This window comes from Nothobranchius furzeri, chromosome 10, assembly GCF_043380555.1.
Source record: "Nothobranchius furzeri strain GRZ-AD chromosome 10, NfurGRZ-RIMD1, whole genome shotgun sequence".
In the NCBI taxonomy this organism is placed as follows: Eukaryota; Metazoa; Chordata; class Actinopteri; order Cyprinodontiformes; family Nothobranchiidae; genus Nothobranchius; species Nothobranchius furzeri.
This window is the reverse complement of record NC_091750.1, coordinates 40297514-40312224: the sequence shown is the minus strand read 5'-3', so window position 1 is coordinate 40312224 and position 14711 is coordinate 40297514. Positions and strand designations below refer to the sequence as shown.

At 41.3% G+C, this 14711-nt stretch overlaps 1 protein-coding gene across 1 annotated transcript in view; it reads right to left on the bottom strand.

Moving 5' to 3' along the window:
• Window positions 1–2453: 2453 nt before the first annotated feature.
• mapk1 (mitogen-activated protein kinase 1) overlaps window positions 2454–14711 on the bottom strand; it is a 33258-nt gene continuing 21000 nt past the window's right edge. Inside the window, exons 2-9 of the mRNA XM_015960201.3 lie at window positions 12915–13097; window positions 12034–12223; window positions 9784–9900; window positions 6772–6886; window positions 6281–6412; window positions 4289–4398; window positions 4084–4212; window positions 2454–3278 (exon numbers count right to left, since the gene is read on the bottom strand). Coding sequence (XP_015815687.1) covers window positions 4096–4212; window positions 4289–4398; window positions 6281–6412; window positions 6772–6886; window positions 9784–9900; window positions 12034–12223; window positions 12915–13097 — 964 coding nt within the window. The 3' untranslated portion in view covers window positions 2454–3278; window positions 4084–4095. The remainder of the gene's footprint in view (window positions 3279–4083; window positions 4213–4288; window positions 4399–6280; window positions 6413–6771; window positions 6887–9783; window positions 9901–12033; window positions 12224–12914; window positions 13098–14711) is intronic.

Below are 14711 nucleotides of genomic sequence, written 5' to 3'. Positions count from 1 at the left end.
GTTAAAGGTTTACACCGATCAAAATGTATAGTGAAGTAGTTCCATCGGAGACAACTCAAATAATATGTGTCTGATAGAAACAGAACATTCATTTTACAATAAAAATATTTGCACAAAAAAAAAAACTAGGGAAAAAAGGTAACACAAAAATATATAGAAATGTTTGCTTTTTATCTTGATTACAGTCACAACACAGCTGTAGCAACGAATCTGAAAGATTTACAGAAATGAAGGACCCCCCCCCCGACTCGATTGTGTTCATTTTGAAAAGCGTATACTGCGATTACAACGGATTCCTGACTGAACAAAAGCTGCACATCAAATCTTGGATATCAAGACTATCAAAAAGGCACAAACAGACAGGTTGCACGAAGAACTCATAAGCTTTTTTACATTTTTCTTTTTAATACAATGAATCCTGGTAAGGTTCTCAATGCCCCTAAAGTCTCCCCCCCCCCCCCCCCCCCCCCCCAAAAAATAGACTATCTACAGGAAAGTCAGGTCCTGGCAGGCACCTCAGATTACAGTCCCGTCCAAACTACCGGAGAAGAGAGTGCATTAAATGACTGACGGATGAGTGTGAGGGGCGCCGAGGCATCCGGTTCCATTTAAGTGCAAAATCTGTCATTTCTGCAGTGAAGTTTTGGTCACAATCTGTTCAAATATAATCTCTAGTTGACAAGAGAGCCATCTTGTGGGTGCGAACGATGAGTTTAAAGTTTTTAAATGCATTTTCTTTTCATGCAACACTTAAATGTCAATTTTGCTGAAACATTTAACTGCTGTGCACTACAATGATTTACTGCTGCATTGGATGCTAATTTACAATGCACTCACATTTAGGTTAAAAACATCTTGAAATATTGAAGTGCGGTTTGAACGTCTCATGTGGCTGCAGCGATGTCTTGTGCACTCGCGGGTGTGTTTGTATGCTGTGACATCATGGCAGGGTGTGGTCAGAGGTGCCACAGGCATACCGATTGATTATGGCTTGATTGTGGAGCTTCAGCGTCCTCTTTAAGAGACATGTTGCACGTAAAGTCGCGCAAATTGTTCCATCGAGTTTTTAAAACATCAATGCTCCAGGTTTTGCTGAAATGTGACTATTTTCATATGATAATGAGAACTCTGATGTTGCTAAACTTTTCAACTCCTGACCATCTAAAAATATTTACACTTATTTATGTATGTATGGACATCAGCATGGCTTTTTCTTTTGAAGAAACTTAAAACGCTAATGATTTTTATACAGAACCAAGTCTCTGAACGAGCCACAACAATGTTCGCTTACTTTTACATTATTGAAATTGTTCCCAAAATTCATTTTTCACAATCTTTGGCTCAGATTTATTTGAAGCGCCAAACAGAGAAATCTAAAAAATATCATCAAACAAAGTTGCTGTTTGACTTTGTGACAAAATCCAATGGTTGGTTGTTCTCTAAACTCGAAGGCTTTGAAGGTTAATGTGATGTTTAAAAAAATCCAGATTTTATTAAAGCGTCAGATTTGGTCAGAGGCTTTAGTTTTTAATCCAAGTTGGTAGGAAACCACTAGACCAACGCAAAACTTTACTTATTTAAGCCTTCAAGCTTTTCCTCTGAATTCCCTTGTTTTCCACAAAAAAGTCTTCCCCTTCTTTAAATTCCTTGAAAATAAATGTTTCTAATTCAACAGTCTTCAATCTGATCAGCAGTCACTGAGAAAATGTGGTGGTTCGGTCTTGACTTGTGCTGCAGTGATGCATGTTTGGTTTTATATCTGCTAAAACAGATGCAACCAGAGAAAGGGTACAACCCAAACACAAAAGAGAAACATTTTACTACCAACGACACCAATTCTGGTTCAGTGTCTAATCTAATTTTTCTCTACTTTCATAAACTGCAGCAGGTAAAGTATGGGGAAAAATACCAACTCAGATGTTGAAAAGAGAGAGAGAGAGAGAGAGAGAAAGAGAGAGAGAGAGAGAGAAAGAGAGAGAGAGAGAGAGAGAGAGAGAGAGAGAGAGAGAGAGAGAGAGAGAGAGAGAGAGAGAGAGAGAGAACAAACATAACAGAGAGAATAGAGGGCAAAAATAATAATAAAAAAAAAAAAGACAAGAAGCACCTTGTGTTGGAAAGTGATGCACCAAAAAAAGGTAGAACAAAAAGAGGCTAGATACTATGCCGGTGGATCTACCCGGCTTTTGTGGCACTTAACATCATCATCTTTGTATACAGAGCTTATAACAGTCATGCAGAGGGCACAGTTTTATTCTAACAAGGCGAGGGCGAGAGAGAGAGAGAGAGAGAGAGAGAGAGAGAGAGCGAGAGAGAGAGAGAGAGCGAGAGAGAGAGAGAGAGAGTATGCCAAGAGAAAATACGACAAGACAGAATGGGAGACACGACATTTTTCTGGAATAAGTGTTTAAGAACCCGACGAAGAGAAATGCCCCGATATGAAACGTGTCATCCTGTACAGATGTAATAAATAATCTTTATTTCCTTGCGGCAAAGGCAGAAGTTTACATTAAATCTGGAAGTACAGATTCCACAAGCCAATAAGAAATGAAAAAGGAGTTTTTATTCTAAAGGAAAAGCTAACTCTACATTAAAATATCCTAAGACTTCTTTATATTCATCTCCAACTAGATCATGTTCTTGCATTTGGGCATTCTCTGCATGTTTAAGATTAAAATACAAGATCTGATAAAATAAACATCCCCATCCACAGGTAATGGCTAGTGGCCAGAAAAATCTGGCTCATTCTGTCATTTAATTGCATAAATCTGGCGATTCAATTTGAGATTTTTCCTAAGGAGAGAAAAACTACCAACGGAGGTGAATGCTACCCTTGTAGCAGAGCTTAGCAAACTTAAAATAACCGTTACTTTATTTAAAGATGGATGAATCTCAAGAAATAACCTGCAACTTTTGTGCAAAGCAGTGGCACCACAAAGACCTGACGGGCGTTAAAAAGGTCTCAAGGCGTTTGAGATGCACACGAAAATAATCGTTTCTCTTGGCTTTAAAACCCAAATTTACCCAAACCATCAGCTGTGATGCGACTCCCGCTCCTCCCCCGAGAGACCGAGCGAGTGAGACAGAATGACTGATTGATTCCTGACGCCGTTCCTGAGCAAAGTGGACGTGACGAGAGACCCGAGTAATCCGGGAGACACGGAAAACAGGAGAGGAGGATTAAAAACAAAGCCAAACGAAAACGGGAGAAATGAAATCACAGAAACAGCGAGGAGGTGAGGAGGAGCAGTGGTGATGCAGAAGCTTGTCCACAGAGTCATCTGGAGAAGAAAAACAGAAAATAAACGGCATGAAAACATGGCTCATCTCTGGTTTTAATGTAATGATGAGGGGGAAACCGTAACCCTAAAGGTTGGTTTATGCTTGACTGCATTGTTTAGTTTTCCACCTCATCAAGTGGTGGGATTGGGATTCGGCAACAGGACACCATGGCTGTAGCAATGGTACGGAAAGGCAGGCAACTCAAGTCTCTCAAAAACGGCAAGAAATGCAATCACAAAATGGCGATATTCATCAAAAAGCTACAACTGTGCAAGAACGAGACAAACATTTAAAATTCATGTCATTAATAACCAAAGTTAAGACTTCACTACATTTCTTAAGGACTTTAAGGGTCTTCATTTTCCTTCAATTAATTTATCTTCAACTTTAAATTGATCAATTTCCTTTTAATCATTTTCCAGAAATTACAATAAAAGTTGAAGGTTTCTCATGACTTCCTGCACTTTTACAAGCTGAAAAATAAAATATTTTATCAAATAACAAAATACTTTTTTTCTTAGGCAACATAAAAACTTTATATTTTTTATAATATTTTATTTTAAAGGTCTAAAATAAGCTTTAACGGCTGAATCAGAGTAACAAAATCATAAGATTTTTTTAACCACCACCTGTTTTAAATGTGGCTGCAGTATGACTCTCTTACACAGCAAACTTAAGGATTTCCCACGATAAACTGAACTCAACTGGAACGTGCACTTTGTGAAGAGCCTTGAGACGATTCGTCGTGATTCGGCGCTACATAAACAAACCGAGCTGAACTGAACTGCAGTGACAAGTGCCTACCTGAGAGAAACGTTAAGATCTAAAGCCGGGCTGGAAACGTGCGGTTTCTTCAAAGATGAGCTCCTTCAGCGTCTCTTTGGGTAGGTCGTCCAACTCCATGTCAAACTTGAACGGAGCCTCGGCAACCGGCTTTACAGGACAAAGAGGAAGTGTTGAAATGAACGCGTAAACACGACCTGGCTCTGCCGTAAACCCCACGACTCACCTCGTCTGTCGGGTCGTAATATTGCTCCAGGTAGGGGTGAGCCAGGGCCTCTTCCACCTCAATTCTCTTGTGAGGGTTAAAGGTCAACATCTTGTCCAGCAGGTCCAGAGCTGCAGTGGAACAACAAGAAAGTTCGACCTGATAAACGTGAGCTGGCCTAACCACTAGAGGGAGCCATAATCTTAAGTGGTTCATGGACAATAAACTACTTAGAACCTGGAAAAATAACCAAAAATCATGACTTTTGGCAACAGACAGACATGATTCTATTACATCGTCCATAGATGGTACTTCAGTTGAAAGAGTAGATTAAGTACGATTTCTAGGGGTTGTCTTGGATCATAAACCAACTTAGAAATCAGATAAAAAATAAATAAAACTAAAACTTTGTAAAAGTCTCAGACTTTTAAATGAAGTAAAGAGTATTTTGGAAACATCATCACTTCATATATTATTCACTTATTGTTCCATGTTTGACTTATTGCATAGAGGCGCAGGGCAATACATATGAAACAAATACTAATCCTGTTTCTACTACAGACATGGACGTAATTTTTGGGAGGGACAGGGGGGGACATGTCCCCCCCCCCCCCCCACTTTTTCCAAAGTCAAGTTTTGACCCCTGCACTTTTTACCATCCAAAAACAATATTACGCTATATTAAACTGACACTGGTTGAGCTCTAGGACCAAGCGGAAAACAACCGTTTGTGTTAAAGCCCGTTTCCCATTAGAGCATACTGTAAAGATACCCCCCCACTTCTAAAGTGAAAATTACGTCCATGACTACAGAAGAAAGCTATGAGAATTATATGTAAAGTAGATGCTAGAGGACATACTAATACAGGGTATCTGCAGGTTTAGGGGAGCCAAATTTAAGACTTTTTAAGACCTTTTTTAAGGCCACTTTGACCAAATTTAAGCTATTTCTAAAATTTAATTTAAGCTATAATTTCCAGCTATTGCCTGGAACCAGTGCTAACCACGTTACGAACGTGGGATTAGCCATCCAGTTACCATTAAACTTGCACTTCCCCATGGCGCAAGCTCCCACTAGCTTGACCAGCTAATGTGCTCATCTAAAGACAGCCCCCTTTCACAACCAACCAACTGAATGTGTACGGTTCCGCTTACGCCAACATCATACACAAAAAAACGCTGAACACCAACTAGGAATTCATGAAAATTTTATAGAAATAAAAGAATCTTGTTTAGTGGGCCCTTGGAAATTTAAGACCTTTGGAAACTGTATTTAAGGATTATTTGTCATTTTTAAGGATTTTTAAGGCCTTAAATTTGGAAACGCCAATTTAAGACTTTTTAAGACTTTTTAAGGACCCGCGGATACCCTGTAATAGATGAAGTTCAGGGATTTGGTTTGAAAACTTTACTAATTATGTTTGGAGGCAAAAAAAGATGTTACTGCCAGTGAAGTTCCACACGTGTTTTGTTTCCATTTCAAATGATGGAAAAAGTAGAAAGAAGCCAGTTTAGCGTACCACTTTCACACAAACACCATTAAAGCAAATGTGTGTTTCAGTATATGGAGTAAAACTATGGAATAACCTGGATGATGGTCTGAAAAATCTAACTATTGACCAATTTAGGAAATGTATGAAGAAAAAAATGATCAAATCCAATGATGATGAGTGAACACTGAAAAGGATAATGATAAGCTTTCATTGTGATATGGTTTGCAAAGATAAGAAAGTTGTACACTTGGTGTGGATAAGGCCATTTTGTAAATGACGTCGTAGTAGAAGGGGTAGGTCGTATGAGACTCTTTTCTCCTCTCCGTCTTTCACTTGGAAGATTGCACTTGATTGTTTTGTGAATTAATTAAGAATGAAATAAACAAATGAAATAATGTCTAAAATAAAGCATCACAAAAGCTGCCGCTGCCGCTTTTGTCTCTGATCTTTATTGAGAAACCGGAGAACACGTGGAACTGAGTGCAAACAAGCTGGAGAACTACTGGTGGCATGATTCTGACCTTTTGGGTCAGCATTAGGGAAGAGACGGTTCCACGGTACTTTGCAGCGCAAAGGCAGGGACAGAAGATAGTTCCTGGCCTTGATGTTGATGATGCAGTTGAGATCTTCCTGAGATGGAGAACCCAGGATCCCTGGGAGACAAAAACCAGACCTTTAGAAAAGCATCAGAGTCCCACAGGAAATGTTCTCATTACATAAGAAGGTTTTTAGTTTTTAAAAAAAAGTCTCAACAAACATGTTGGCAGATGGATGAAGCAGTATGTTGTCCTGGAGACACAAAACTAAAGACATAAGGACTGTGGACGTCCTCCCTGCTTCCTGAAACAGACTTGTGTTTCATCCCATCTTACTCCTTAACGGGGACCAGCCGTAGTCGTCACGTGCAAATCATAAATGTTTATGAATGATGTGCATTTATTTGAAATCCTCTTAAGCAGTTTTCTAAACTTTCCCCACCAAACAAACATGTGAATGTGATGGCGGCCATTACCCAGGATGTGGTTGAGCTGATCCAAGTAGTGCTTCCCGGGAAAGATGGGCCTGTTCGACAGCATCTCAGCAAGAATGCAGCCCACCGACCAAATGTCTATGGACTTGGTGTAGCCCTGAGGGGACACAAAGACCTTTACAGTCCATCTCCATCCACAAAACGACGGCTCTCATACAGGAACAGCGTTTGTTTCATGTAAGAAGAATTATTTTAAATCCATGCATCACATTTAGGAAGCAATAAAACCAAAGAGGGAAAACAAACACTGAAAACTAGTGATGCACAGATATGACATTTTTGTGCCGATACCGATATTAAGATCACTGTTTTGGCCGATAACCGATATCTGCCAATACCGATAAACTGACATTAATGCTTCTAAAGTCAGCCGATTTTGTATAGAATGAAAATTATTAAAGCTGAATTTACATTATTATGTACACACAACACACACATCTAGGGTTCTGAGATGATTACAATCACATGACTACACAAATACACACCACCCCCCACCCTCTGAAACAGGCAAACAAATGGAGACGAGATGGAAAAAATATCGGTTGTTAATATTGGCCCAGTTTTATTTATCAAACAGATACCGACATGTTAAAAAATGACCAACTAAAAATGACTGTGTGGGCGTCAGAACGAGCCCCCGCACCGCGAGAACAAACATCTCAGCTCTAAAGCCGATCTTCATCCGCGTACGTCGCACGTCACGTGATCAGGAAGCAGAACGTCCGTGTGCTAGGAGATCGTTTTGGGCCGCTGCTGTTAAAAAAAAAGTGAGGCGCAAACCGGAAAAGCTTCTGCCGATCACAATTCAACAACGGATTAAGAAAGAACGGATAGAGCTCGAAACGCGCAGATTCCTCCTGATGTAAGAGGTGAGTCGCTGCTTTGTTTTGGCGTCGACATCATCCTAGCACGCAACGCTCTGTGACTCTTGAAAACGGTGAAAAAGCTGAAAATCACTGGCAGTGAGGGGCTTTACTGATCAGGAAACGGCTGGCAGTGAATGAGTTAACATGTAGCGACATCCACCACGCCACACCCCCATAGTAGATAAAGAGGCCTTGGACATAGAGTGTGGTGTTTACACCCAAAGGAACCCAAGCTGCAGATGCAACAGTTAAGATATTTTTGTAAACTATAATTTTGTCTCTAATTGTTGTTTCCCAGGTGTACCCAAAGTACCTAGTTCCATCATTAATCCAATAATAACACCTCAATCATATTGATAATCTGTAACTTTATGGAATATTACATTTTATTTAAAACTTTTATACAGGTCCTTCTCAAATAATTAGCATATTGTGATAAAGTTCATTGTTGTCTGTAATGTACTGATAAGCATTAGACTTTCATATATATTAGATTCATTACACACAACTGAAGTAGTTCAAGCCTTTTATTGTTTCTAATATTGATGATTTTGGCATACAGCTCATGAAAACCCAAAATTCCTATCTAAAAAAATTAGCATATCATGAAAAGGTTCTCTAAACGAGCTATTAACCGAATCATCTGAATCAACTAATTAACTCTTAACACCTGCAAACAATTCCTGAGGCTTTTAAAACCTCCCAGCCTGGTTCATTACTCGAAACCGCAATCATGGGTAAGACTGCCGACCTGACTGCTGTCCAGAAGGCCATCATTGACACCCTCAAGCAAGAGGGTAAGACACAGAAAGAAATTTCTGAATGAATAGGCTGTTCCCAGAGTGCTGTGGGAAGGAAAAAGTGCAGCAGAAAACGCTGCAGAACGAGAAGAGGTGACCGGACCCTGAGGAAGACTGTGGAGAAGGACTGACTCCTGACCTTGGGGGACCTGCGGAAGCAGTGGACTGAGTCTGGAGTAGAAACATCCAGAGCCACCGTGTACAGGCGTGTGCAGGAAATGGGCTACAGGTGCTGCATTCCCCAGGTCAAGCCACATTTGAACCAGAAACAGTGGCAGAAGCGCCTGACCTGGGCTACAGAGAAGCAGCACTGGACTGTTGCTCAGTGGTCCAAAGAACTTTTTTCGGATGAAAGCAAATTCTGCATGTCATTCGGAAATCAAGGTGCCAGAGTCTGGAGGAAGACAGGGTAGAGGGAAATGCCAAAATGCCTGAAGTCCAGTGTCAAGTACCCACAGTCAGTGATGGTCTGGGGTGCCATGTCAGCTGCTGGTGTTGGTCCACTGTGTTTTATCAAGGGCAGGGTCAAAGCAGCTAGCTATCAGGAGACTTTGGAGCACTTCATGCTTCCATCTGCTGAAAAGCTTTATGGAGATGAAGATTTCATTTTTCAGCGTGACCTGGCTCCTGCTCACAGTTGCAACACCACTGGTGAATGGTTTACCGACCATGGTATTACTGTGCTCAATTGGCCTGCCAACTCTCCTGACCTGAACCCCGTAGAGAACCTGTGGGATATTGTTAAGAGAAAGTCGAGAGACACAAGACCCAACACTCTGGATGAGCTTAAGGCCGCTATCGAAGCATCCTGGGCCTCCATAACACCTCAGCAGTGCCACAGGCTGATTGCCTCCATGCCACGCCACACTGAAGCAGTCATTACTGCAAAAGGATTCCCGACCAAGTATTGAGTGCATAACTGAACATAATTATTTGAAGGTTGACTTTTTTGTATTAGAAACACTTTTCTTTTATTGGTCGGATGAAACATGCTAATTTTTTGAGATAGGAATTTTGGGTTTTCATGAGATGTATGCCAAAGTCATCAATATTACAAACAATAAAAGGCTTGAACTACTTCGGTTGTGTGTAATGAATCTAATATTTATGAAAGTCTAATGTTTATCAGTACATTACAGACAATAATGAACTTTATCACAATATGCTAATTTTTTGAGAAGTGCCTGTATTCTTTTGACAATGTTTTAAAAGTAACCACTTAGAAACCGTTAGTGTAACAATGGTTTAACTTATTTGTCTCAAATGTTTCAAGCACTTTCAAGGATTTCAAGCACCTTATAGAACCCTGAGCTTTTGTTTTCTCCCACCTTGGAGTTGAGCATGATCTCTGGAGCTCGGTACCAACGGGTGGCCACGTATTCTGTTAGGAAGCCAGTGTGGTCGTGGTCTGGATCGGCTACACGGGCCAAACCAAAGTCACAGATCTGCAGGAACAAAAACAGAAGACAAGTTTGAAGCTCGCAAAAGAAAGAAGAAAGAAAACGATCTTTTATGTAATGCCTCTCAAGATTAAAATCCCTAGGCGCTTCCCAAGAACAAAAACTTTAAAATATATATACCGTAAATCCTCTAATACAGGCCGGTATTCAATTAAAGGCCGGGTCTCCAATTTTGGCCGGTGTCGGAGTCAGCGGAGGTAAATAATGGCCGGTCTCTTATTGTGGCCGGATGGAATGTGGTAACAAGCAAGTACGAGAGTCCCGGCGGCAGGGTTATAGTCCCCAAATCAACCAGCAGGAGGCAGTAGGGGTTCGCGCAGACCTTTATTAGGCTTTTTCTTCAAGCTTTGTAACGCTTCAGACACGATCCTCTATCACGCTCCTACCACACAGAGTCACGGTGTCAGTTAACCATGCTAATTCAACCCGCTCCACAGAACACACATCACCTTCCCTGTGGCTTACATAACACTCGCACAACACGCAAATCAGCACATAGGAACTAGCAGAATGATAGGAAACACATATAACACAATACCCAGAATGCACCTGGCTTACAACCCCAGCCAGGTCATTACACTATCAAGTTCAAAGAGAACGTGCTGATTATGCTGCAGAACACTCTGGAGAGCAGCAGTAGGGGGTGTATGAACTACAGTAATCCCTCGTTTATCGCGGTAGATGCGTTCCAGACCTGGTCGCGATAGGTGAAAATCCGCGAAGTAGGGACTCCCAGCATGCCCCTCGCGGGGATTCCCTCCACGTCGCACCTACGTCACAAACCGCGGCTATAAACGGAGGTCGCCTTTACAGCTCAGTCATCGTTTCTTCAGATTCACGATCAGAGTTTCCAACCTACCAATCAATCCAACGAACTATCAGCTCATAGTAAGTTATCTTACTTACTTCTGGAAAGCCCGGCATTTCCGTGTCACTTCGTTGACGCTCGAACGCTCGGGGGTTTCCTAGAGCAGCCGGCGTTTCACCGACGCTATCACTTCCGCGTCTGTGAAACCACGCTCCCGTAGGTACTGACACGCGATCGTTCATGTTGGTTCATTTCCTTTAATGTTTTCTGTCTTTTATTTGCGCCTGATGTGTATCGCTGCTGTGGAGCGGGGCGCATCAACACCTCCTCCGACACACAGATCACTGATGCGGCCGGCAAGCAGGGAGCGCTCCGCTGTTTTCGCGGTCGGTAGATCTGCCTCCTGAGCACGGCCACAGTAACAATCAGGTGTCACCACCTCAAAAACTAATTTAACACGCGATCGTTCATGTCAGTTCATTTCCTTTAATGTTTTCTGTCTTTTATTTGCGCCTGATGCGTTTCGCTGCATGCTGTGGAGCGGGGCGCTGCGCGCATCACCTTGTCCTCCGACGCACTGATCACTGATACGGCCGCCAAACAGCGAGCGCTCCGCTGTTTTTGCGGTCGGTAGATCTTTTAGAACTGCAGTTCAAAGGTAACTCATGAGGTGAATATATATGAACCCAGGTAGCAGTTTTTCTTTAGGATTGAGAGGAGATGCAGGAAGATAATAAACAGACAGGACAGAAAAATAGTCAAATAAAAACAAGTTAGTTTTTGTACCTGCTGTTGCAACAAACAGACACCATTGAAGGTAATCAGAAGTGAGGAACAGAAAATGAAATAATTATTTTAATGTTTAGAGCAGCAGGAACTCCGAGAGGCTGCAGGCGCATCAGTGAGTTTGCGGCTGCTGCACAGGGGGAGGGGGGAGAGGGTTGAAGCAGAAACTACCGTTGTTAAAAGAAATGTGTTTAACTTTGAAAATGTGGGCGCAATTTTAATTGTCAAAAACTCCAGCGAACCATTAGTTCATTTTGCTCAAATAGAAATAGAGGCCTGCCTCTAATACTGGCCCTCCTTCCAATAAAGGCCTGGAGCTTGATGAGCTTGAGTCAAATACAGGCCCGGGCCTGTATTAGAGGATTTACGGTATATATATATATACATATACAAAGATTAAAGATTATTAAAGACCAGATTAGAGGTCTTCCAGCCTCACAGAATGAAATTAAAGTGGGAGAAGACATGGCATGAACCTGTTTTAATGAAACCTAGCTGTAGGATCTCTTTAGGTGAAATGATACCTTCAGATCACAGGTTGTATTGAGAAGGAGGTTTGAGGGCTTCAAGTCACGGTGCAGAACGTTGGCAGAGTGGATGTATTTGAGCCCTCGTAGGATCTGGTACAGGAAGTAGCAGATGTGGTCGTTGCTCAGGTGCTGGGTCTTCAGGAGCTTGTACAGGTCTGTCTCCATGAGATCCTGGACGATATATCTACACAGCTAGAGTTAAAGATGTTCTACCTTGGCGGAAACAATTCATAGTATCAAATCTTTGTTCTGGAAGAAAAACCCTGGGCTAATCTTCTCTTTAACATTTCAAAACAATACCCCACAAAATAAAGAGCTGCACGAAAATAAATAAAGACTAAATTTTACTTGGAGTTAGATGAAGGTGAAAGCGTGAAATCTTAACTTCAGACTTAGACAACTCACAATCCAACCCTCGAGAACCAGTGAAGAGAATTTCAGGCAGACAGGAGGTCATTATGTAGTAAAATAACAACGAAGATCGCAACTCAAACACGAGAGCGAGAGTGAGACAGAGAGAGAGACAGAGAGTGAGACAGAGAGAGAGAGACAGAGAGAGACAGAGAGAGAGAGAGAGAGACAGAGACACAGAGAGACAGAGAGAGAGAGACAGACACAGAGAGACAGAGAGACAGAGACACAGAGAGACAGAGACACAGAGACACAGAGAGACAGAGAGACAGAGAGACAGAGACACAGAGAGAGAGAGAGACAGAGAGAGAGAGAGAGAGAGTGACACAGAGAAAGAGAGAGAGAGAAAGTGAGACAGAGACACAGAGAGACAGAGAAAGAGAGAGAGAGAGACAGAGACAGACACAGAGAGAGAGAAATAGAGGTTTCCATGATACCAGAGGAAACCTGGAATGCTCGGATACACGTCCTTCATCTGATCGATGGTTGGTGCCCGGATGATGTCGTTAATTCCAATGATGTTCTCGTGCTTGAAGCGCAGGAGGATCTTGATCTCTCTCAGGGTTCTCTGGCAGTAGGTCTGATGTTCAAAGGGGCTGATCTTTTTGATGGCCACACGGATTTTGTTGTCCCGATCATACGCCGAGCTGATCAATAAATAATACAAAATCATTAATCAGGACTTTTGGTTGATGAACTAAATCCAATAAAACATCTTATTTGTTGACTCTTCTGTGAGGAACCTGGTACTCAGGATCAAAGTTATAGAAAAAGTCAGAACATAAAGTACTGAATGGACCGACCACTGTTCCCAAGGGCACGGTTTGGTATTTCTCCTCTACTTTCTCCTTTATTTTGAGGCTCTGCTCCGCTGAGGTACCTGGCAAGGCATGTGTCAGGCCGGCATCGTGATTCTGGCCCATGATTGGCTAGGGGGCAGAGTCAACGGTTGCATCAGTTTTTTGATTTCTATTTCACTGCCTGCAGCCATTTCCTGGTTCAGAGCCTGACAAAAAGCCATAATAAATCACGATCTGTCTTCACTCCTGTAGATTTCCAGGACATTTGCTTAATTCAGAATAGGGCTGAGCGATACGGACCAAAACTTAACGATATATTTTAGCTGAATTCCGATAGACGATATATATCTCTATATTTTTCCTCCTGTAACATATTTACAAGTTAACTCACTTCAAGCTGTCTTGAGAAATTATAAAGATAAATCAGTAGATTAAATGCATAAAAATGTATTGATTCTTGTCAAACTTTAGCCTTAGTGCCTATTCTCTACCAGTCTGAGCTTTAGAAACACTGGAACAGCTGTCTGTTCACTCACACACACGCACACACACACACACAAAACATGAACTTGAAATGGTTCTCCATGCCTTTATCTCCTCCTGTCTAGATTACTGTAACACACTACACACATATTATAACTGTTAAGGCCTTCTGCTCCAACCCGAGCCCTCAGGTCCACCCACCAGAACCTTCTAGAAGTTCCAAAGACCAGATATAAAAGTCGAGGTGATCGCTCCTTCTAGACTGTTGCACCCCGACTTTGGAATGATCTTCCTTTATCCTTATATAGCGTTGACAGTCTGGACACTTAAAAAAAAAAAAACAGCTGAAGACTCATTTAAAGCTGCTTTGACAAAGTTTTGTTTTATTATTTACTTAAATTTGTAATCATCTTTCATTTGTTTTATGAAATTTAATAATTTTATGACTATTTTTTCTGATGTTAATCTATTTCTGTTTTGAGATCATCGTTTAATTTTGTTTTGATCTATGTGAAGCGCTTTGTGATTCTATGTCTGCGATAGGTGCTATAGAAATAAAATTTACTTCCTTACCTTACTAAAACTAGGGATGCACCGATCAGGTTTTTTGCTGCTGATCACCGATACCGATATCAAAGAATGCTGATCACCGATACCGATCACCGATACCGATCACGTGGATTGGCCAGAAATTTTCTACAACATTATAATGAGTGCTACAAACTACATAATCTGGGAATAAAGGAAATGTAACCTAATCTAAAATTGTCTGTATTAGGGTTGTCACGGTGTGAAAATTTAACCTCACGGTTATTGTGACCAAAATTATCACGGTTTTCGGTATTATCGCGGTATTTTTTTTAAACGTGCTACATTTTCACACAATTAAATAAACCTTGTATGTCAGGAAAATATTGTCCTCAGTTTGTGTCTAAATTTTGCCTAAAATGTGTTATTTTGTAATTATGTTGTTTATTT